Source organism: Grus americana, chromosome 33 (genome assembly GCF_028858705.1).
Source record: "Grus americana isolate bGruAme1 chromosome 33, bGruAme1.mat, whole genome shotgun sequence".
In the NCBI taxonomy this organism is placed as follows: Eukaryota; Metazoa; Chordata; class Aves; order Gruiformes; family Gruidae; genus Grus; species Grus americana.
Genome location: NC_072884.1, coordinates 1,379,530 through 1,400,065, shown reverse-complemented (window position 1 = coordinate 1,400,065; position 20,536 = coordinate 1,379,530). Strand labels below are relative to the sequence as shown.

General features: G+C 66.4%; 4 protein-coding genes across 16 annotated transcripts in view; 1 reads left to right on the top strand and 3 right to left on the bottom strand.

Annotated features, from left to right (window-relative positions):
* Window positions 1–197: 197 nt before the first annotated feature.
* Window positions 198–6,958, bottom strand: CARM1 (coactivator associated arginine methyltransferase 1). Its single transcript, XM_054807924.1, is given in 17 exon segments — window positions 198–480; window positions 575–643; window positions 738–815; window positions 935–1,025; window positions 1,027–1,048; window positions 1,133–1,222; window positions 1,552–1,689; window positions 1,789–1,878; window positions 1,993–2,078; window positions 2,185–2,266; window positions 2,379–2,469; window positions 2,604–2,781; window positions 2,983–3,093; window positions 3,899–4,003; window positions 4,096–4,202; window positions 4,290–4,415; window positions 6,790–6,958. Coding segments are annotated over 17 exon segments (1,746 nt in total). The 5' UTR covers window positions 6,935–6,958; the 3' UTR covers window positions 198–343.
* Window positions 6,959–8,293: 1,335 nt separating this feature from the next.
* On the bottom strand, window positions 8,294–11,660 carry C33H19orf38 (chromosome 33 C19orf38 homolog). Of its 3 annotated transcripts, XM_054807941.1 has the most exons (9): window positions 10,398–11,660; window positions 9,995–10,096; window positions 9,581–9,880; window positions 9,388–9,468; window positions 9,181–9,267; window positions 8,948–8,975; window positions 8,759–8,802; window positions 8,633–8,670; window positions 8,294–8,535 (listed from the first exon to the last, which is right to left on the bottom strand). In XM_054807941.1, the coding sequence occupies exons 2-9, from the start codon at window positions 10,032–10,034 to the stop codon at window positions 8,443–8,445; spliced, it is 711 nt and encodes a 236-aa protein (XP_054663916.1). In that variant the 5' UTR covers window positions 10,035–10,096; window positions 10,398–11,660; the 3' UTR covers window positions 8,294–8,442. The 3 variants fall into 3 exon arrangements, with proteins under 3 accessions (XP_054663916.1, XP_054663918.1, XP_054663917.1); XM_054807943.1 differs by lacking the exon at window positions 8,948–8,975 and having other exon boundaries at window positions 8,473–8,535; window positions 10,398–11,401; XM_054807942.1 differs by lacking the exon at window positions 8,948–8,975 and having other exon boundaries at window positions 8,473–8,670.
* A 50-nt stretch (window positions 11,661–11,710) lies between these two features.
* TMED1 (transmembrane p24 trafficking protein 1) lies at window positions 11,711–13,960 on the top strand. The gene is made up of 4 exons (XM_054807944.1): window positions 11,711–12,016; window positions 12,491–12,588; window positions 13,010–13,211; window positions 13,614–13,960. The coding sequence occupies exons 1-4, from the start codon at window positions 11,858–11,860 to the stop codon at window positions 13,830–13,832; spliced, it is 678 nt and encodes a 225-aa protein (XP_054663919.1). The 5' UTR covers window positions 11,711–11,857; the 3' UTR covers window positions 13,833–13,960.
* Window positions 13,961–16,108: 2,148 nt separating this feature from the next.
* Window positions 16,109–20,536, bottom strand: part of DNM2 (dynamin 2) — a 31,165-nt gene continuing 26,737 nt past the window's right edge. For 7 of the 11 annotated variants that reach the window (XM_054807903.1, XM_054807904.1, XM_054807908.1 and 4 more), the window contains 6 exons: window positions 19,708–19,817; window positions 19,203–19,314; window positions 18,633–18,797; window positions 17,948–18,180; window positions 17,556–17,807; window positions 16,109–17,097 (listed from right to left, as the gene is read on the bottom strand). In XM_054807903.1, the coding sequence (XP_054663878.1) occupies window positions 17,028–17,097; window positions 17,556–17,807; window positions 17,948–18,180; window positions 18,633–18,797; window positions 19,203–19,314; window positions 19,708–19,817 (942 nt within the window). In that variant the 3' untranslated portion in view covers window positions 16,109–17,027. The remainder of the gene's footprint in view (window positions 17,098–17,555; window positions 17,808–17,947; window positions 18,181–18,632; window positions 18,798–19,202; window positions 19,315–19,707; window positions 19,818–20,536) is intronic. The other 4 variants (XM_054807905.1, XM_054807911.1, XM_054807910.1 and 1 more) reach the window with 1 other exon arrangement.

The window sequence follows — 20,536 nt, the reverse complement described above, 5'->3', positions numbered from 1 at the left end:
GGTTTTCCCCCCCTCCCCGAGCTCCCCGGCTGTTACGGAAGACGGCACGCGGGGATGCCGGCGGCTCCGGTCTTTCTTTAAAAAAAAAAAAAAAACCAAAACCCCCCAAAAAAACCCCAAGAAGAACATCCCCCCCCCCCCCCCCAAAAAAAAAAACAAACCCCAAAACAAAAAATCAACCCCATCCGGGTCCGGTGGCGGGCGGAGCGTGGGCTGGGCGGCTTCGTCTATCGTAGGAGGGTCAAAAATCCTCCTGGGCGGCCCCCGCCGCGGGCCGGGGGGGGTCTGCGGCGGGTGTTTTTGGTTTTCCTGGCGCTGGCAGTCCCGGGGGGGGGGGAGCCCCTTAGCTCCCGTAGTGCATCGTGTTGGTGGTGATGGACATGGGGGAGGCCATGGAGATGGCGGGGCCCCCCATGGTGAACTGGCTGTTGAGGGGGTAGTGGGTGCTGGAGCCGGCGCCGCTCTGGCCGCTGGAGGAGCCTGGGGGAGAGGTGTGGGGTGGGGGGGTCAGGGGGGGGCTCCCGGGAGGGCGCCGGGAAGGGGGGGGGGGGTTGCTGGCGGGGGCGGGGGGTACCTTGGACGATGCCCGTGCTCATGATGGAGCCCATCCTGGAGTGAGTGTGGTTCACGATGCCGGTGTTGGCTGCGGGACGGGGGGAGCGGGGTGAGGTTGGGGGGGGGGCTGCCGGGACCCCCCCCACACCCCACAGCCCCCCCCCCCCCTTCCCGGCGCTCACCCAAAGGAATCAGGTTGTTGTGGCCGACGTTGGAGCCGCCGGCGATAACGCTGCTGAGGTCGTACGCCGCGGGCATGCCTGCGCCGGAGAGAGGGCGGAGGGGGGGGGGGTCAGGTAACGCCGTACCCCCCCAGCCGGGGGTTTTGGCGTCGCCGATAGGGCAGATTGTCCCCCCCAAACCCCCCCCAGGTACCCACCGGCGACGGCCATCCCCGTGCTCATGTTGTAGGTGCTGCCCGTGTTCCACATGTTCTCCGACGGGGAGGTGTAGTGGGAGCCGGGGGGGGGGCGAGGGGGTCGTCCCCGTGTACCTGGGGTGGGGGGGACAGACGCGAGTGAGGCCTGGGGGGGGGTCACTGGGGCCCCCCCAGCCCCCCCGAGCCCCCCGGCCCCACCTGAAGAAGGGGTTTTTCAGGTCGAGGAGGTTGCTGGACTTGGAGCCGGTCTGGTCCACCTGGGCCACGATGCTGATGTCGTAGCTCTGTCTGGGGGGGGACGCGGGCCGTGAGACCCCCAAATTGCGCCCGGAGAGGGGGCGGGGAGGGGGGGTTGGATCGCTCTGGCCACCCCCCCTTCCCCGTGGAGCACCGGGAACGGCATCTGGGCCGCGGCCATCCCCGCCGCGAGCTATAAATACGGCACCGAAACTGGGGCAGGGCCCCCCCCCCCCAGCTACCGAGGGACCGCGGCAAAACCAGATCGCGGCCGGCGTAACCCAAACCGGGACAGCGGCTCCGGCAAGGGCCTGGCCCCCCCCTTTCCCCGTGCCCCCCCCTTTCCCCGTGCCCCCCCACCTCTCCCCGTGCCCCCCCACCTCTTGTTGGCGATGAGGAGGCAAGTCCCTGAGAGCGTGTCGCCGGCTTTGGCGAAGAGCGGCGACTGGAAGAGGCACCGGACCTGGTACCAGTGGGTCAGCGGTTCGGTGGGGGCCGTCGAGAGCCACACCGTCATTCTGGGGGGGGGGGAAGAAAAAAAAAAAAAGAGAAATAAGGGGTTTGGGGGGGGGTGAGGCACGGCCCCGGCCCCCCCTCGGCTCCCCCACGCCGCGTACATGGAGCCGATGAAGGCGACGTCGAACCAGAAGGCCAAGCCGTGCACCAGCCCCGAGTGCAGCATGTGGAACTTGAAGGGGATTTCTATCCTGGAAGGCAAAGCCAGACCATCACCGGGGGCGCTTCCAGCCCCCCCCCAGCACCCAGGGGTGCCCGAAGGCTTTGGGGGGGGCTGGGCTGGGTCCCTCGCGGCTGCCACCCACCTGTGCAAGTCGCCTTCTTTGGCTTCTAAGAAATTCACGGTGTATTTGACCGATTTGGCCATTAAAATCCTGATATCAAAAGTGTCCTGGAGGAAGGGGGGGGGAAGCGGGGTCAGCGGCCGGGCTCCCTGCCCCCCCCCGACCCCTGGAGCCCCCCCCAGAGCCCCCCCGGATGATTTCGGGGCCGCTCACCACCACGGGCTGCCTGAAATACTCGTCCACGGCCGCCCCTCGGAGCGCGGAGAGGTCGACGCCGTGGAAGGATGGCTGGTACCTGCGGGAGGGGACGGCGACACGTGAGGGGGGGGACGGCTCTGGCCCCCCCCCCCCCAGACCCCTCTCGGGGGTCAGGATTGTTCCCCCCCCGCCCTTCCCTTCCGACTCACCAGAAATTGGCCTTGGTGAACTGCTCCATGTAGAGCTGCTCGTCCGTGAACGGGGCCAAGTGGACGTCGCCGATCGTCGGGAACATGTTCCCTGCACCGGGGAACGCGGGGTTGGGCTGGGGGGGCGGCCGGCAGAGCGAGAAAGAACCCCCCCCCCGTCCCCGGGATACCGGCAACCCTCCGTCCCTACCGGGGAAGCCTCCCGGCGCCCCTCCCGGCACTCACCGCTGGGTTTCAGGTACTTTTTGGCGTGGAGGTAACTCTCCAGCATCCGCTCGTTGAAGAGCATGTAGCCCATGGGCTCGGAGATGATGATGTCCACCTGCTCGGGCAGCGACACCTCCTCCACCTTCCCCGGGATCACCACGATCCGGTCCGTCAGGTTGTTGCTTTTCACCAAAACCTGCCGTGGGAAACACCGGGGAGGGGGGGATGGCCAGGGGGGGAGGAGAAGCCGGCACCGTGGTCCCAGTGTCGCCGTCCCAGTGATACTGGGTCGTACTGGGGCAGGGGTACGGCTCGAACTGGGTACGGGGGTCGGCGTGAGACCGCCCAGCTCGGTAAAGCCACGAGCTGCCCGGCTGCCGGCACCGGGGTCGCTCACCTCCGCGTGCTGCGCCATGGTGCTGGCTTCCACCGCGTAAATCTTCCTCGCCCCGGCCTGCGCCGCGAAGAAGGAGAGGATGCCGGAGCCGCAACCCACGTCCAGGACGATCTGGGGAGGGAGACGGCGAGGATACGGTGAACCACCGGCACCCGCTCTGGAGCCGGGGACGGGCCGTGGGGGCTCCCATCCCGCCCTGCTCCTGGCATCACCACACCGGAGCCGGGATCGGGGTCCCTCGGCTCCGGTCTGGGGCACGGGGAGACCCGGGGACCCCGAGATTTGGATTCCCGAGGCAGCAGCACCGGCACAGCCCAACCGGGGCAGGGAAACAGCCCCCCACCGCAGCGCCGATTGCCGGCAGAGCAAACGGGCTCCGGAGAAGGAACTAACTCCGGCAAGTCGTTACCCACCCCCTGGAAGCGCTCATTAGAAGCTCCGGTAACGACTGGCACGCGCAGAGCCAGCTCCCCTTGGCAGGGCAAACCTCGGCGCCGCGCCGAACCGTGCCGGGGAACCACGGCGGCTCCAAGGGCTCGGCCCCGGCCGCTTCCCGGTGCCGCGGGGAAGAACGGGATTAAGAGCGCCCAAATCCTCTTTGATCCTATATATAACCCCCCCGATTAGGGGATCAGCGGTGACGGTGCGGGGTGCCGGCGGCACGCGGCTCTTGGCCACCGTCCGTCCTCCCACCGGCCGTGTTTTTGAGGAGACGGTGAAAATAAAGTCGGGAAAGCACCGGAACAGATTAAAAACGGGGGAAAAAGGGAGGAAAGACCAAAACTCAAGGTGCCTCTTCCCGCTCCGGTGGGTAATTACCCTCCCGGCCCAGCAATCCGGCAGCAGGAGCCGGAACCAGCCACCAAACCGAGGCACATTTCACCAAAACTGTCGTAGCGGGCGGCGCGCGGCTGACCTTGTCTTTGAAGTCGCTGTGGTTCTGCAGGATGGCTCGCTGGTAGGTGCCCGTCCGGACGTAGTCCTGCATCATGTTCTGCTGCTGGGACAGGTACCCGTAGAACTGGGAGGGGGGACAGACGGACGCCGATGTCACCGAGGACGCCGTTACCGAATCCTCGCCGGTGACGGTGCCCGGCCGGGGCCGTCGCTCACCTGGAAGTACTGCACGGCCGAGGATTCCTCCGTCCGCTCACTGAAGACCGACCGTTCCGTGTTGTGGCCGCGGCAGTTTTTCAGGATGTTGTAAAAGGAACAGAAATCTGGAGAAAGAGGGAAGGGGGGGTTGAACCGAGGGCGGGGGGGGGGGGGGGAATGGGACACGGGAGGGTCCGGGGCGGGGGACGCACCGGTGGGGGTGGCGAACTGGACGAGGACGCTGTTGCAGCCCAGCGTGATGATGAAGGACTGTTTGCCCACGCGGCTGCACTCGGTCTCGCGGGACACGGAGCACTTGAACACGCAGACGTCTTCATCTGGGGGGGCAAAGAGAGACAGAACGGGGGGGTGAGAGCCGGGAACACCCCCCCCCACCAGCCCCACCGAGCCGCCGGCTGCCAAACCCACAGCCCCCCTCGGTAGACGGATACCGAGGGACCGGGAGAAACGTTGTTAGCCTAATTAACCTCCGCGGCACGGCAAGGGGGGGACACAAACCCCCCCGCGTGCGGCCGAGGGGGTGCACGGCGTCAGCCAGAAATACACATCGGTGCCCGTCGCTGCCGGGACGGGGGGCGGCCGGATCCGTGGGGACCCCCCAGCCCCGGTGAAGCCGAGCGACGCCGCGAGGAAGGACGAGGGGAGACGGACCGAGCTGCCGGTGGCCAAACCGGGATCGGCACCGGCCTCCCGCCACAGGCGTCACGGCGTTGCCTCGTTAGCCGCTTTGAAGCCGGGGAGCGGCGAGCGGGTAATTAGCACCTCCAGCCAGCACTGCCGTTCTCACACGGCGCCCCGCCGGAAAAACCAAACGAGCCGCTGCGGCAAAACCTGTTCTTCTCCCGCATCTCGCTACCGGTCCCTCTCGCCCTGGCAGCGCCGGCCACGCTCCTGGCACGTCGCCGCTCCAGACCGGCCACGCGGTGCGTTAAGTTGCCCGATTAATTCGGAGTGACGAGAGGGAAAAGAGCCGGGGGCGTGGGGGGGGCACTTCCAGCCCCAAAGGAGACCCCGGCAGCACCCACACCGAGCCCGGCGCTGCCGGCAGCGCCGCTCGGCAAAGCCATTAAATGCAAATTCCCGCCAGCCGCGTTAATCAGGCTGTCAGCCCGGGCCTCCGGGTTCTTTGTGGCCGATAAAAAAGGGCCGGCAGATGTGCCGGCGGCCGCCCCGGCGCTGAAAGGGCAGCGAGAGACCCCCGGCCCCGGCCACACAAAGGCTTTTCTGGCAAACGCCTGGAAAAGGGAGACGATGCCGGGAAGGGGAGGCGGGGGGGGGGGAGCTGGATGCTGGCCGGGACAACGAGCCGGCGGCGGGATGCGGCGAGGGACGGAGAAGCCGCGGAGCCGGCACATGGACAGCCCTCGGCGCCCGCCAAAAACCGAAACAACCTCCGGGCTCTGCGGAAAGCTTCGCTCTCGGCGCTGGAAAGTCGCTTAAAAACCTTATTTCTGGTCTGAGGGGAGCGGGTCCGGCTCCCCGCCGGCATCCCCTCTCCTCCCGGCTGAGCCACGGTGAAGCTTCAGCAGCCGGTGGGGAAACACCGGGCCGAGAAAACACCAGGCCGGCACCGAGGCAGGACAAGCCGTGGGCTCGGGGACGAGCCAGCCCCGCGTGCCTCAGTTTCCCCTGCCCCGTCCCACTGCGGACAAGGTGTCCTCCAAAGCCGGCACAAGACGGGGCCGCTGCGCCGCACGTTAATTACTTGAACCGATCAATTAATTTCACCGGAACGCGTCGTTAGCGGGGAGGGCAGGGGGTCGGGGTGCTATTTTCCCCCCCCTCACGACGGTGCGGCCGTAAAGCCGACATCTCCACCGGTAATCGTACGGAAAGCAGCCGGGCGCAGAGGACGGGGAGGCTCTGGCAGCACCGCGCTGGCACCGGCGTATTCCCAAGCTTCACCGGGCACAAAGCGCAGGAGCCGCCGGATTCGGGAAAGGGAGAAAAAAGGGGAAAAAGAAAGAAAGAAGGGGGGGGGGGGGGGAGAGAAAAACCACAACAGAAAAAGGAAAAAAACCCCACGATTCTTGCGCGAAGACAAAGAAAACCGGGCTCCGACACCGCGCCCGGCGAACGGACCCCCCGTTACTTCGTCAGCGGCCGCCGGAGAGACCCCCCGGGACGAGGCGGCCGCGGTGGCACCGGGAAGGTCACCGAATTCGGGCTCTTTCAGGCCGGGGGGGCCAGGAACCAACTTTCCGCAGCCTCTGGCAAACGCTGGCTGGGACGGGGGAGCCCCCACCGGCCGAGTCCCCCCCCCGGCTGCCGCTGCCCTTCCCACGGCGGGTGGGGGGACGCAGCTGGGACCCCCCCAAACCCCCAGAGTCCCCCCCGGGGCTCCATCGGCCCGGGCCCCCCCCCAGCCCCCCCGTTTCCCCCAGCACCCCCCACCCACCCGGGGGGGGCGCAGAGCCCCCTCCCCCCCCCCCTCCGCAGCCCCCTGGGTGCCCTCCCCCCCCAGCCCCCCCCCCCCGAGCCCCGCACCCCCAAACCCTCCTGAGCCCCCCGCGTCCCCGCACCCCCCAACCCCCCCCAGCCCTTCTGTCCCCCCAGCCCCCCCCCGGCCCCCCATGCCCCCTCCCCCCCCCCCAGAGCCCCTCCATCTCCCCCCTCCCCCCCCAAACCCCCTCAGCCGCCCCCTCCCCCCTCCCCACACCCCCCCTCCCCCCCCCCCCAGCCCGCACTCACGGCCGTAGAGCGCCAGGCCGGCGCTGTCGGGGCCGGTGCGGACCTCGAGGCGCAGCGGCTGCTGCTCCTGGTGCCGCTGGATCTCGCCGTTGGCGTCCCCGATGGTGAGGAGCCGCACGCCGGGGAACACCGACACCGCGGCCATCTTGGAGCCGCCGCCGCCCCCCCCCCGCCCCCGCCCGCGCCGATGGCCCCGCCCCCCCGCTGGCCCCGCCCCCCCCGCTGGCCCCGCCCCGCGGCCGGGAAAAGGAACCGCGCCCCCTGGCGGCCGGCGGCCGCGCTGCCAACGGGGAGCGGGAACGGGGGGAAACGGGAAAGGGAAAACACGGGGGGAAACGGGAAAGGGAAGGGGAAACAGGGGAAAGGGGGGGAAGCGGGGGGAAACGGGGAAAAAAAGGGGAAAGGGGAAACACGGGGGGAAACAACGGGAAAGGGGAAACACGGGGGGAAACAACGGGAAAGGGAAGGGGAAACGGGGGAAAGGGGAAACAGGGGAAAGGGGGGGAAGCGGGGGGAAATGGGGAAAAAAACGGGAAAGGGAAAACACGGGGGGAAACAACGGGAAAGGGAAGGGGAAACACGGGGGGAAACAACGGGAAAGGGAAGGGGAAACACGGGGGGAAACGGGGAAAAAAATGGGAAAGGGGAAACGGGGGGAAGGGGGAAAGGGGGAAAGGGGGAAAGGGGGAAAGGGGGAAAGGGGGAAAGGGGGAAAGGGGGAAAGGGGGAAAGGGGGAAAGGGGGAAACGGGGAAACGGGGAAACGGGGAAACGGGGAAAGGGGAAACGGGGGGGAACAGGAAAGGGAAGGGGAAAAACGGGGGGAAGGGGAAAAACGGGGGGAAGGGGAAAGGGAAAAAAACGGGAAAGGGGAAACTGGGGAACAGGAAAAAAATGGGAAACACCAGGAAACAGGAAAGGGGGAAAGGGAAAGGTGGAAAAACCGGGAAACGGGAAAAACTGGGGAAGGGGAAACAGGGGGAAAGGGAACCAAGAATGGGGAAAAGGGGGACTGGGAATGGGGAAAGGGGAAACCAGGAATGGGGAAAGGGAACCGCGAAAGGGGAAAAGGAGCTGGGGAAAGGGCACCGGGAACCGGCACTGGGCACCAGGGAAAGGGCACGAGGAAAAGGAAACCGGGCAAAGGGCACCAGGAACCGGGTACCGGCACCGGGGACCAGGCACCAGGAAGGGCAGGGGAACCGGGCACAGCACCGGGCTTTGGTACCGGTAACGGCACAGCACACCGGCACCGGGAACCGGGCGGGACACAGCACCCACGTCCTGCGCCGGCACCAAACACCTTTATTGTAACCGGAGCCGGCTCCGGCGGTGGAGACGCTGCGGCACAGAGTCACCGAGCGCCCAGCCTGGCTCCGCTGCGGTGCGAGGAGGAGGAGGAGGGTCCGTGGCCGGTTCTGGTGCCGAACCGCCGGCGGTGCGTTGGCACCTCTCTTGTGCCGGGGTCTCCAGGAAGCCCCCGGCACGTCCCCCAGCCGGTGGGGTGCCGCGGGGTGCCGGCGCCTCGCCAACCTCGACGTCACGCAGCCCCTTCCCTCGCGGTCGTGCCGGGGGCTCCTCGTGCTCCCCGGTAAAAGGAGGAGCCGGGCTCCGGTGCCGCGGCAAGCGCCGGCAGAGACGGCAACGCTGGGGCTCACGCCAAGGACCTGAAGGTGCTGAAGTGGGGTGCGGCGGGGGGGGACGCCGGGGCCGAGCCGGCGCCGCTGCCATCTGCCGTCTGCGCGTTCTTGCGGGGAGGGAGAGGCAGGGGTGAGCCGGGACGAGCCCGTGCCGAGCTTGTGCCGAGGGTGGACCCGGAGCCCCCCCGCGCGTCCCCCACTCACCACGCCGACGGCGTAGGCGCAGTTGTCATAGGAAAGCTCTGCCGAAAAAAGCAAAAGGCGGGGGGCCGTCGCTGGGGTGCCGGGGGAAGCGGCACCGCCCCGGCGCGGGGGGGGTCTGGGCCTTACCGGTGGTGGGGTACCGCGTTTCCGTCCAGCAAGACGCCTCCTGCCTGCAAAAACAAAGGCGGTGGCAGCGCAGCGGGCAGGGGCGCCTGCGGGCAGGGAGGAGGCAGCGGGGAGCCCCATGCCGCGGCTCAGCCGGGGGGTCCCGGGGGGCGATTTAGCCGCAGAGGCGCCGGCTCCGGCCACTCTCACCTCTTTGCCCGCCGTCTCCCAGCCTCGACTGGTGAGAGAGAGAAGAGAGACGGGTGGAGGCGCAGGAAGGGATTCGCCCGACGGCACCGGCACCCCCGAGGCTGCACCGAACTGCGTGCCACCGCGGCAGGGAGCCGCGAGGTGCCAACCCCCCTCGGCACAGCCGGCACACCCCGGTTACGAACCCCCGCCGGGCACGGCCACACCGCTGAGGGCGCCCACGCCCCACGCACCTCGCCAGGCCGCAACCGCCGTCGCCGCCAGCACCAGCAGCACCAGGACAGTCGCGCCGACGGCAACCGGGAGGAGCCAGGGGCGATCTGGAAGGGGAGGGAGGGTGGGGGGTCACCCGCAGGGAAACCCCCGGCGCGGCTGCAGACGGTCACCGGGAAGAAGCCACCGGCGCTGCCGCGGAGCCGGGCAGTTTGCCGTGCCGGTACCTTGCCGCAGAGTCACGGAGGTCGGCAGAGGCCGGCCGGTCGGCGCGGCGGTGGGGGGATGGCAGGCGGCGTCACTTGAGGCTGGGGAGAAACACGCCGGGTTTGGGTCGGCGGCGTTCCCGGCGCTCCCCGGCCATCGGAGCTGCGCCCCGGCGGGACCCCTCGCGGCTCTGCCCCCACCCGCCGCCCGCACCGTTCACCACGATCTCCGTGCTGAACGCTGACATCTGCCAGGCGCTGCCGTTGTAACTCCGGTACCGGCACCGGTAGCACCGGGAGGTCGCGGTAGCCCCATCCAGGGTAAAATCAACCTTGTTCTGGTCCTGCGCGGCAGAGACGCTCTGCGCGGGGACGCCGGCGCCCACCGCAAAGAGATCGAAGGTGCTGCCGGCGTACCTCCGCGGGGCGAAGCAGGTGATTTTCGGGGGACCCTCGTCCTCCTGGGAGAGGACCCCGAGCGGCGACGGGGAGAGCCTCGGCGCTACCACGGCTCCTGGGAGAGAGGGACGGTGAGCGGGGAGCCGGATCCGACCGTCAAACGACCGGCGCGGCGGCAAATTCCAGTTTGGTCAAAGTCAAAGTCGGGCGGAGGAGAGGAAAAACGTACCCAACGCGAGGAGGAGAAGCTTCAGCCTCATCCTCATCATCCTCCGGGGTCTGGATCAGGGACGGCTCCGCCACGGAGACCCCGCGGCGCAGGAGCCCGGCGCTGAAAAGAAGAAGGAGGATTTTGCTCAAGTTGAGATTTCATCACCCAGGAAGGAAATGACAGAGAGTCCCCAGTACAAATCGGGGTTAGCCTTCCCCTCCCTCGGTTGCACAAAAAAAGGCTTTTTTCCACCCAATAACCAGGCGTGAACTCAGCTTTGCGCAAAACCGGCTCCTCCGCCACCGGGCGTCATTTCCCAGCGTTGGCTCTTTAATTATCACAACGACATCGTTAAAAAAAGAGGCGTAAACAGGGCGTAACGAGGTGTCACTCCGGACCCACGCCCGGCCGGGACCCTCACCCGGACCCTCGGCGGGGTGCGACGGCTCGAAACGGCTCCTGCGGTTTTTCTCCGGCGCATCCGGCTCCCGGCGCAGGAGTCGCCGATCCCAAGGGAAGCTTGTCCCGGCTGCGTCCCCCAAAACTCCTTGTGCACCCCCAGCCCTGGGAGGGGGCTGCGAGAGGCAGAATCCACAGCCCCACACCGGCTACGGCGGAAAATTAACCCTACCGCAACCAAAACCGGCACAGCCGCCGTTTCCCCGGCAGCGTGAGGCCGAACCCCGGCGCTGAGCCAGTGCCCTGGGTGGGGAGCAGCCCTGCACCCCGACATTGCTCACAGAGCCCCCCCCAATGTGCCACCCGGCCCCTGAAAACTACCCCGAGACCTCTCAAATCTGCCCCCCTCCGCCACCTAAATCTGTCCTAGGGCGCTCAAACACCCCAAAAATCTGCCCCTGGGGCATCCAAATCCTCCTCAGGGCTTCCCAAATCTGCACCAGCCCCCCAAATCTGCACCAGCCCCCTCAAAAACTGCCCCAGGGCCCCCCAAAACCACACCTGACCACCTAAATCTGCCCCAAGACCACCCAAACCTACCCCAAGACACCCCAAATCTGCATCAAACCACCTAAATCTGCTCCAGGGCCTCCCAAATCTGCACCAGACCTCTAAACCTGCCCCAAGACCCCCCAAAATCTGCTCCCAACCATCTAAATCTACCTCAGAACTGCCAAAATCTGCCCCGGGACCCCACAAAACTGCCTCAGGACCCCCCAAATCTGCACCAAACCACCTAAATCTGCCCCAGGGCCCCCCAAATCTGCCCCAGGGCCCCCCAAATCCACACCAAACCACCTAAATCTACCTCAGAACCACCCAAACCTGCAGCAGACCCCTCCAAAATTGCCCCAGAGGCCCTCAAATCTGCACCTTTACCCCTAAATCTGCCCCGAGACCCCTCAAATCTGCACCTAACCACCTAAATCTGCCCCAGGGCCCCCCAAATCTGCCCCAGGACCCCCTAAATCTGCACCTAACCACCTAAATCCGGCCCAGACCCTCCTAAACCTGCCCCAGACCCCTCAACCTGCCCCAGGACCCCTCAGATCCGCGCCCTACCACCGGCCCCAGCCCGCAGGCCCCGCCGCGGTGCACTGTGGGAGCGCAGCTCCCCTCAGGAGCCGCCATAGCGCCCGCGCTGAGGCGAGACGCTGACGGGGGCGGGCACTACGCCGAGCCGACCAATGAAAAGTTAAGACTCGGGGAATTGGGAGAGATTAACCAATCAGCGAAGAGAATTCCGGGTGGGGAGGCGGGGCAACGCGGCGGTAGCGAGGACCCCGGGCCGCGGGAGGGCCCCGGCGCTGCCTGAAGTCCCGCCTCACCGCTCCCGCCTCAGGCGTTCGGCGAAGCCACCCTCTCCGCTGGGTCCTGGCGGCGGCGGGGCGGGGCCTGCCTTAAAGGCGCCGCGCAGGTGAGATGGCGGCGCGGTGGCTGTGGCTGCTGGCGCTCTGGGCCGGGCCCGCCGCCGCTCCGCCGCCGCCCGACGCTGAGGTCACGTTCGTGCTGCCCGCCGGCCGCCGGGAGTGCTTCTACCAGGGCGCTCCCGGGAACGCCTCCCTGGAGGCCGAGTATCAGGTACCGGAGGGGGCGGGGCAGGGGGCGGGGCGCGGGGCCTCAGGGGGCGGGGCCTCAGGGGGCGGGGCGGTAGCTGAGGGGGCGGGGCTTTGTGGCAAAGCGGTATCGGGGAGCGGGTGGTGTGGGGGCGTGGTCTGTGATGGAGGGGCGTGGTCTGTGATGGAGGGGCGGGGTCTGTACTGAGGGGCGGGGCCTGTGCGGAGGGGCGGTGCATGGGGCGGGGCCTGTGCGGAGGGGCGGGGCCTGTACCGGAGGGGCGGGGCCTGTTACCGGGCCGGTACCGGGGGGGGTTGGGGCCCGAGCCGGTAATGGGGAGGTCGGTACGGGTGCTGTACTTGGGGGGGGGCACCGGCACGAGGAGGGGGGGTCCCCGGTTCCGGGGTGGGGGGGGGGGTGCTGAGCCAGGCGGGAGGGAGTCCCCGGTACCGGTGGTTCCCCCCCCCCCCCCGGTGCCGCCATCCCCGGTTCTGGCAGGTGATCGGCGGGGCCGGGCTGGACGTCGACTTCTCCCTGGAGAGTCCGTCGGGGCGGCTGCTGGTCAGCGAGTACCGGCGCTCTGACGGGGCCCACACGTGAGTCCTGCCTGTCCCTGCCCGTCCCTGCCTGTACCTGCCCGTCCCCCTGCCTGTCCCTGCCCGTCCCCCTGCCCGTCCCCCTGCCCGTCCCCCTGCCTGTCCCTGCCTGTCCCCCTGCCCATCCCTGCCCACCCCCTCACCCATCTCCTGCCCATCCCTGCCCATCCCTGCCCGTCCCTCCTGCCTGTCCCTGCCCATTCCCCCTACCTGTCCCTGCCTGTCCCTCCTGCCCGTCCCTGCCCATCCCTGCCCATTCCCCCTGTCCATCCCTGCCCATCCCTCCTGCCTGTCCCTGCCTGTCCCCCCACCGATCCCCTGCCCACCCCCTCACCCATCTCCTGCCCATCCCTCCTGCCTGTCCCTGCCCGTCCCCCTGCCGGTCCCTGCCCATCCCGCTGACCCGTTTCCCCCCACCCAGCGTGGAGCCCACCGAAGCTGGCGACTACAAGCTCTGCTTCGACAACTCCTTCAGCACCATCTCGGAGAAGCTGGTGTTCTTCGAGCTCATCTTCGACAGCGCCCAGGAGGACGAGGAGGAGGAGGAGGAGGAGGAAGGCGACGGCTGGGTGGAGGCGGCCGAACCCGAGGACACGCTGGACGTCAAGATCGAGGACATCAAGGTGGGGTTAAGGTCAAGTGCAAGGTCCCTGCAGGGCCGGTGTCCGAACCGGCTGGGGAGGAAGGGATCAGGGAGGAGGAAACGCCGGATACGAGCCGGCAACGTGCGCTGGCGACCCGGAATGCCGACCGGATCCTGGGCGGCACCACCCGGGATTCTGCCCGTCCGCTCCAGTGGGACCCCCAGGATGAGGGAAAATGGTTTTAAACTGGCAAAAAACCCCAGAAATTCAGACGTGGCAACGGGCGGGGGGTGCCCCGGCCCTGGGAAGGTTCAAGGTCAGGTTGGACGCAGCTCTGAGCGACCCGATCTCGGTGACGGCGTCCCCGCTCGCGGCAGGGGGTTGTTCCATCCGCCCCGAACCGTCGGCGCATCCGACCGGCGTCTCCCTTCCCGTCCTCAGGAATCCATCGAGACCATGAAGAGCCGCCTGGAACGGAGCATCCAGATGCAAACGCTGCTTCGAGCCTTCGAGGCGCGAGATCGTAACCTGCAGGAGAGCAACCTGGGGCGGGTGAACTTCTGGTCGGCCGTGAACTTGGGCGTGCTGGTGGTGGTGGCTTTTCTCCAGGTCTACATGCTGAAGAGCCTCTTCGAGGACAAGAGGACGGTGCGGACGTAGACGGGGAGCGGGGACACGGGACACCAGGGGATTCTGCTTCCTGCCGGGACGGTGCCGGAGAAGGGACGCGGTTCCATCCGGCTGCCGCTTCTCCCTCCCGGCGGGGATTAAACCTCCTCGGCTTTTCACCCCGGTGTCCTGGAGCCGCTGCGAACGCCGGGAGAGGGAGGGCAGATGGCAGAAGGAGACGGGCGTAAGGAGCATTAAAACTGGCTGGAAAAGGGAATTTGGGTGGTAAATCTCGCTCCTGCTGCCCGTAAATGGGGACGGGGGGGCGTTGGGGGTGCTGCGTGTTGCTGCGTCCCGGCCCCCGGTCAGCTTTGCGGCGGTGGGACGGGGGGGGGGTCGGCGGAGCTCGGAGCGGCCGGGGGAGCGTGGCAGGAGCCGCTCTCCAGGTGGACAGAAAAAAAAAAGAGAAGAAAAGGAAAGGAAAAGAAAAAAAAACCCCAAACCCCAGAACCCGCGTTTAGAGAGCTGGGAGCTTCCCCGGGGCGAGGGGGGGAGGGCAGGACCCCCCTGGAGCCTCCAGCATCTTGGGGTGACCACTCCACCCCCCTCAAATCACAGCCCCCGCCGAGCGCCAGCCAGCTTCCGCTTCCCTCGGCTCCTTCGTTAGCGCTCGGGCCAATTAGGGACTGGGTCCCCTCACCGTGCGGCAGAACCAACCCAGCACCGGTGCAGGGCCCGGTCGTCGCTCTGCGGATCCCCCCCCCACCCCAAAATCCCTCTTGGCGCCACGTCCAGAGCCGGCACGCCATCCGGTACGTGCCGGAGCACCGCGTCGCGCCGAAGCTGCCGGCACAGCCCCGCGCCGGGAGAAGCACCGGCTGCACCGGGACGTGCTGGTCACCCGCCGTGGCCGGAGCGAGACGCGGTTGAGCACCGGTTCGTCCTCCCCGGGGAGCGGCCGGACGCATTTCGGCACCCGCGGGCGTTACGCAGAGGATGGGTTGGGTTTAAGGCAAATAACAGAAGATTTGGGGGTTTCAAACCCCCCTTTTTGTATCTGACCTCGGGAGGCGGCTGAGCCGTGCGAGCCTGAGCCCCCCCCACCCTGCGACGCCCCCCGAAAGCCCCGTTTGAGTCAAGATCCCCACAAATCGCCGCCGCAGCCGGAGAACCCCCCAAAGCCGCCCCTGATCTGAGGGGAAAAGCAGGAGGAAAAGGCGAGAGCGAAACCACCACAAAGCGCCAGAGACTTTTCACCGGAAGAGTCGTATTTTTCCCTTTATTTTTTTTTTTAATTTTCATTGTTTTATGGGGGTTGTTTTTTTTTTTTTAGTTTATTAATAGGCTACAGACCCGAGGCACTTACACGACGGCAAACGAGGGAGAGGAGGGGGAAGCCCCCGAGGCGCTGGCGGGAAGGGACAAGTGCCGGATGGGACCCCCCCAGATTGGGGAGGAGCCCCCCAAAAGCCGGGCGGGGGGGGCCCCTGGCCGGAGCGTGGGGTGAATGAGCGCGGCCAGCTCGGCCGGCTGGGCTCGTTAATGAATTAATTGGGGGGACGGACCCCCAGGAAAGGGAGGGTGCGATTAAGGCAGCGCCGCAGCCCCGACCCCGCGCTCCCGGCAGCCGGGTGGGGGCTGGAGTCGATGGTTTTAAAAAAACCCTTCGTTATTGTTGGGGCGTGGGGTTGGGGGGTGGTTTTATTTTTTTTATTTTTTATTTTTTATTTTTTTTTTATACAATTAACACAGTCTGTAAAAATATTTACAACCTCCGCTCCCAGCCCGGGCCCGGGGGGGCGACCGGCTCCACGGGGAAGGCACCGATGTCTAAGGCAGCCGCAGAGCGGGGGGACAGGGGGGTGCTCGGGGTGCTCCCCCCCTCGCTCCGGGCGTCCCCCCCAAAGACAACCCCCCCCTCCCCGGGACTCTGCGGCCGTGCAGGGGGTTATCGGGGGGAGCCGGACCCCCCGGGAAAACCCTGTCCTGGGTGGGGGGCTCCCCCCCTCCTCCTCCTCCTCCTCCTCCTCCTCCTCGGGGCTGGAGAAGCCGCTGCCGGCGATGGGCTGCGGCGACACGAAACCGGGAGGACGCGGAGCTGCCGGGGATGCTCCGGCACGTTCCACCCCCCCTCCTCCCCGCGTTATTCCAGTCTCTTTACCCCGGTTTCAGGCGTCGCCGTCGGGGCGGTCTGCACCGCGGCCGGCGCTTTGCGGCGAGCACCGCGTACGGAGCGGGGCGAGGGCGGGCGTCGCGGAAGAAATACCTGAGGTTCGCTGCTGAGCCGGCACCTCGTGAGACAAGGACTAACCTGGAGAGTCTGCTCCTGCTTTGCGGCGGATTAGATTTATTAGCAAATCGCTATCTGCAGTCCCATCATTTTCCATATATAAATTTTCCTCAAAGCTATAAAAACTGAAATATAGACTATGGTCAAGATTAGCAATCGACTTTTGGGTTTGGGCGAGAAAACCAAAAATCGCTAAGTTTTATATATAATATATTAATACAAAAATTCTGAGTTGGGAGGCGAGGGGGTGGGGGGGCAAGAGGAGGAAAAAGGAGGAAGAAAAAGCGAAAAGGCAGGAATCCGATCAGCCTCAACGGCAGCTCTGGGCGGTTCTGGCGCAGCCAAAGACAGGCGACAGCCTTCGAGTCAACCACCTCCGAGCTCTCCCGTCCCCGCCGCGTACATTCAGGCCATCCCACGGCACCAACGCCGAGCACCGGCGTGTCTGGGAGGGCAGGGGAGAGAGAGGGGGGGGGATTTTCTGAGAAAGTGCAATATTCAACCCCCAAAAATATATATAATCCTCCGCGGTTTATTATACAGGGGGGCGGAGCGGGACTCGGTGCGCCCGGTGCTCGAGGGCTTCTCTGGCGCGGTGCCGGCCTCTCGCGCCGCGGTGCCGATTACCCGCGTCCCGGCTCGGGCGCAGCGGTGAGGGAGGGCGAGGAGCGTTGCTCGTCCTTAACCGACGCCGGTATTCGTACGCCGGGACGCTCTGCGGCCGTCCCGAGGAGGGACCACGGCGCGCCGGTGGGGATCGACCGCGGTTAAACCGCTCCGCTGAGCTGATCGCAGGTAGGATGGTTTTAAAAACAAAGAGATTAGACGCGGGTTGGGGGGGGGTCGGTCGGTCGGGGTTTTTTTTTTCCCCCCCCTTTCCTCCCCCCCAAAACGGCAAAGGAAAGCGGCAGGCGTGGTGGCAGCCGCTCCGGGAGTCGCTACCAGCCCGCGGGCGGTTAATCGAGCAGGGAGGGTTCGGCCGGTCGGATAATGGTGGGCCGGTTCGGCGCCGCGGGGGGTCTTCTGCTGAAGAGAGAAGGGGAAGAGGCGTGAGCGGGGGGACGGCGGCGCGGGGGGACCTTGCGGTGGCAGCTGGGCTTGAGGCCACGTCCTGGCGGGACCCCCCCCGTCCCCACCCGAGCTCCCCAACCTCCGGCACGCGCCCCGGAGGGACCGGCGACCGGCACCGATCCTTTTTCAGGGACCACGGGGGCCGGAGCTCCCGCCCCAGGGGAAACGGGGGGGCTGCGCCGGGGCAGAAGGGGGGCTCCAAGCCCCGCCACGGAAACCACGAGCTGCCGGCTCCGCTCCCGACCGAGGGGTTTCACTCCCCGGAGGCGTCGGGGCGGCCAGCAAAGCTCAGCCCAAGGTGAAGAGGCAGAACTGGGGGTAGGAGACCCCCCCACGTCCCCTCGGGGGGGCTGGGGACCAGGGCGAGAGCCTGCCGCGGCACCGGGCAAGCCTGCCGAAATGGCGTCTCTTACCTGGGCACGCCGGGAGGAATGCCGGGGGGGATGCGTGCCGGCCGCGACGGGATCTGAGGAGGGCCTGGGAAGGGGTCGTTATTAGCAGCAAAGATGTTCTGGGGTCCAGGGCGCGAAGGGATGGGGGGAGCCACGAAGGGGGGTACCCCTGCGGGAATGGGGATCAGGGGCGGCCCCGGCGTCGGACCCCTCACAGCCGGCGGCCGTCCCGGCGGCAGGATGGCGGAGGGAGGTCTGCGCTGAGGCGGGGGGCTGCGGAGGAGAGAAAGCACCTCAGGGAACGGAGCGCCGACAGCCCGCGGCCCTCCTCTCCCCCAGGAAAAAACCCAAATCCGCGTTATCCCGTCATCTCCGCTAATTCCCACCGGGAATCCCGTCCGTGCCAGGTCTACCTGTGCCCGCTGCTCGTCTGCAGCCACGTGTCGTCCACGGGCGGGGGGACCGGCGTGGAGACGGTGCTGGTGCTGATGTCGCCGATGATGTTCAAGGCCTCTTTCAGAGCGTGGTACATGCGCAGCATGTCGTCCCTCCTCTGCGCCTGGTCGGCCGATTCCTCCATCAGGCTGTTCTGGTCGGCGGAGGAGTACAGGTAGGCCAGCAGCTCCGAGTGGATGAAATCCTTGGTCTAAAGGAAAAGAAAAGGGAAGCTCAGCCCCGAGGCAACAAACCCGGCGGGTCGGTAGCCCGGGGGAAGCGGGAGCCGGAGGACCCGACGCCCTGGGGCCGAGGGACGCCTCTCCCGGCTCTGGGAGGTGCGTGGAGCCCCAGCGATTTGGGATTTGCAGGGCGGTTCGGCGTCCCCGGGTTGGGAGAAGCAGGCGGGAGCCGACGCCAAGGATCAAAGTGTCTTCTCAGCAAAGCCGCTGCCAAGCGGCTCGAGCACAAAGACATAAAAAAATGAAGAATCCAAAGATCATCAGGTCCCACCGTTCGGTTCTGGCTCGGTGACGAACGTGGCGCAGCCCGAACGGGGCCTGGGAGTCCTCCCCGGCGCGCGTTGCCAGGAGAACCCCGAAATCCCCGTCCCCGGACGCTGCCGGGGTTCCCCTGCGCCCCTCCCCGAGCGCGACCACTCACATTGTTTATCATGAGGTGCATTATCGTCTTTGGCATGAGGTCCCGGATGGACTTGTTGATGATGCCGACGTAGGAGTCGACAAGGTTGCGGATGGTCTCCACCTGGCGCTCCAGCTGAGGGTCCATGGAGAAGGTGTTCTCCTGGGCGCCGTCCTCGTTCTCAGTCTGCTCAGGGAAAGCAGGGCACAAGTTATTGTCGGGATCCGACAGACCCGGAAAGAAACCCCTCTGCTCCACACACATTCCCTGTCCCTTCCGCCTATTTCCATCCTAAGCGGATGGGGTTTAGTTTGGGGGGAAAAAAAAAAAAAAAAGTTTATTTTGTAGCCTGCAACGACTAGATCCATCAGCTGGGCAGCACAAACTAACGCCGCGTTAACAAAAGTTCCTCCTCTTCTGCGATACCGTGGCATTTTCCAGGGTATCTGAGGAGCTACTGGGACACACCGGGAGCCAAGCCAAGAGCTCCCAGGTCTGAAGGCTCCTCTGGCAGCCTCTGCCCTGGGCTGGTCTCAGACCCCTCGGCCCCTGCTCCGGGGAGGGCTCGGACAAGTCAGAGGGAGTGTTTACTTGGTCTTTCTCTGGATAAACTCCCGCTCGGAGGAAGGAAGCTTTCCAGCTGTCCACGTCTTCTTGGGAATCACAGGCCAGCTCAATCTGACGGAGATCTTTGTACACGTTCCTAGGGAAGGAGGAGCAGAGACGGGGATGAAGATCACGGAGGGAGAGCGGGAGGATGGGTTGGGGACGGCACCGCCAGCCCTCAACACCAGGGAGCCCGAGGAAGCCTGAAATCCCTCCCGAACGCGTATATAAATATTGGCAAGCTGCTGCTTCCTCCGGAGAAATCCTCCCCCTGCCAGATCACAGCCGCTCCCGCCTCGGAGCGCGACACCGCACGGACGGGGAAACCGGACGCACGGCCTGGGGTTGGACCAGCACCGCAGGAAGGGCGAAACCATCAGCCCATCGACCACGGAGCGCGTTCGGCAGCGCCGGGAGCCTGGTGAGATACCCGGAGAGCCGGGGATTTCGGGAGGAACGCGGACGCCGCCGCTCCTGCTCACCCCCTTACCTTTGCTCGGTGTTGAAGATGGCAAAGACGTGCTTGTTAGACATAAATCCCTTCTCCACGTCCCTGATTTTCAAATTATCTAAAGGCAACATGTATTTCTTCTCCTTCTCCTGGAAGAGGGGACAAGAGGGAGGGAGGGATGAGAGCGAGCAAGATGCTCGTTAGATGTCCTGAGCAGAACGAGACCCCGAGCCCTAGAAGCGTGGCGGGGACCAGAGCTCCTGCCGTTTCCTCGAGCTTGCGCCAGAGAAGCTCCACCAAACCGCGCTTTTCGGCTCGGCCCGCGGCGCCCTGACCGAAGCCGAGAGCTTTACCTGGGACGGACCAACCTGCCCCCCGCCTCGGGAGCCTTCCCCCTAAGTCAGCAGCGCTCTGGATTGCGGTTCCGGCACAAGAACAAAACCGTGAATCCCTTTTCGGTGCTGCTCTGGCTACCTGCCTTTCCAAGGACGCATCCGGCAGCGCCAAACCAACCACCGGAGAAAGGGATTTGGTCCCTCCAGGTCTGCGGGTAGCCCTGCCCGTGCCCGTAGCTGCTTTCCCTTGGCACGGGATGGAGCTGGCTCCACCGGAGCCCACCCCGCCGCCTCGCTGGGGCCCCAGGAATTTCCCCCCCGCCGGTGCCCGTCCCCGCCGGAGGGGACGGTTGGAAGGAGCCGGGGCCTCGCCGTCTGGCACGAAGACGGCTGCTGATTTAAGAGGCCGCTCTCCAGCCGTGCCGAGGGGCCACCCAGCCGAGCGGCTGCCGAAACGCCACATCTGGAATTGTTTAGAACAGCCCCAGCTCCACTTTGTCTCCAGATGCTGCGCACACGGTCCCAAAAAGTGA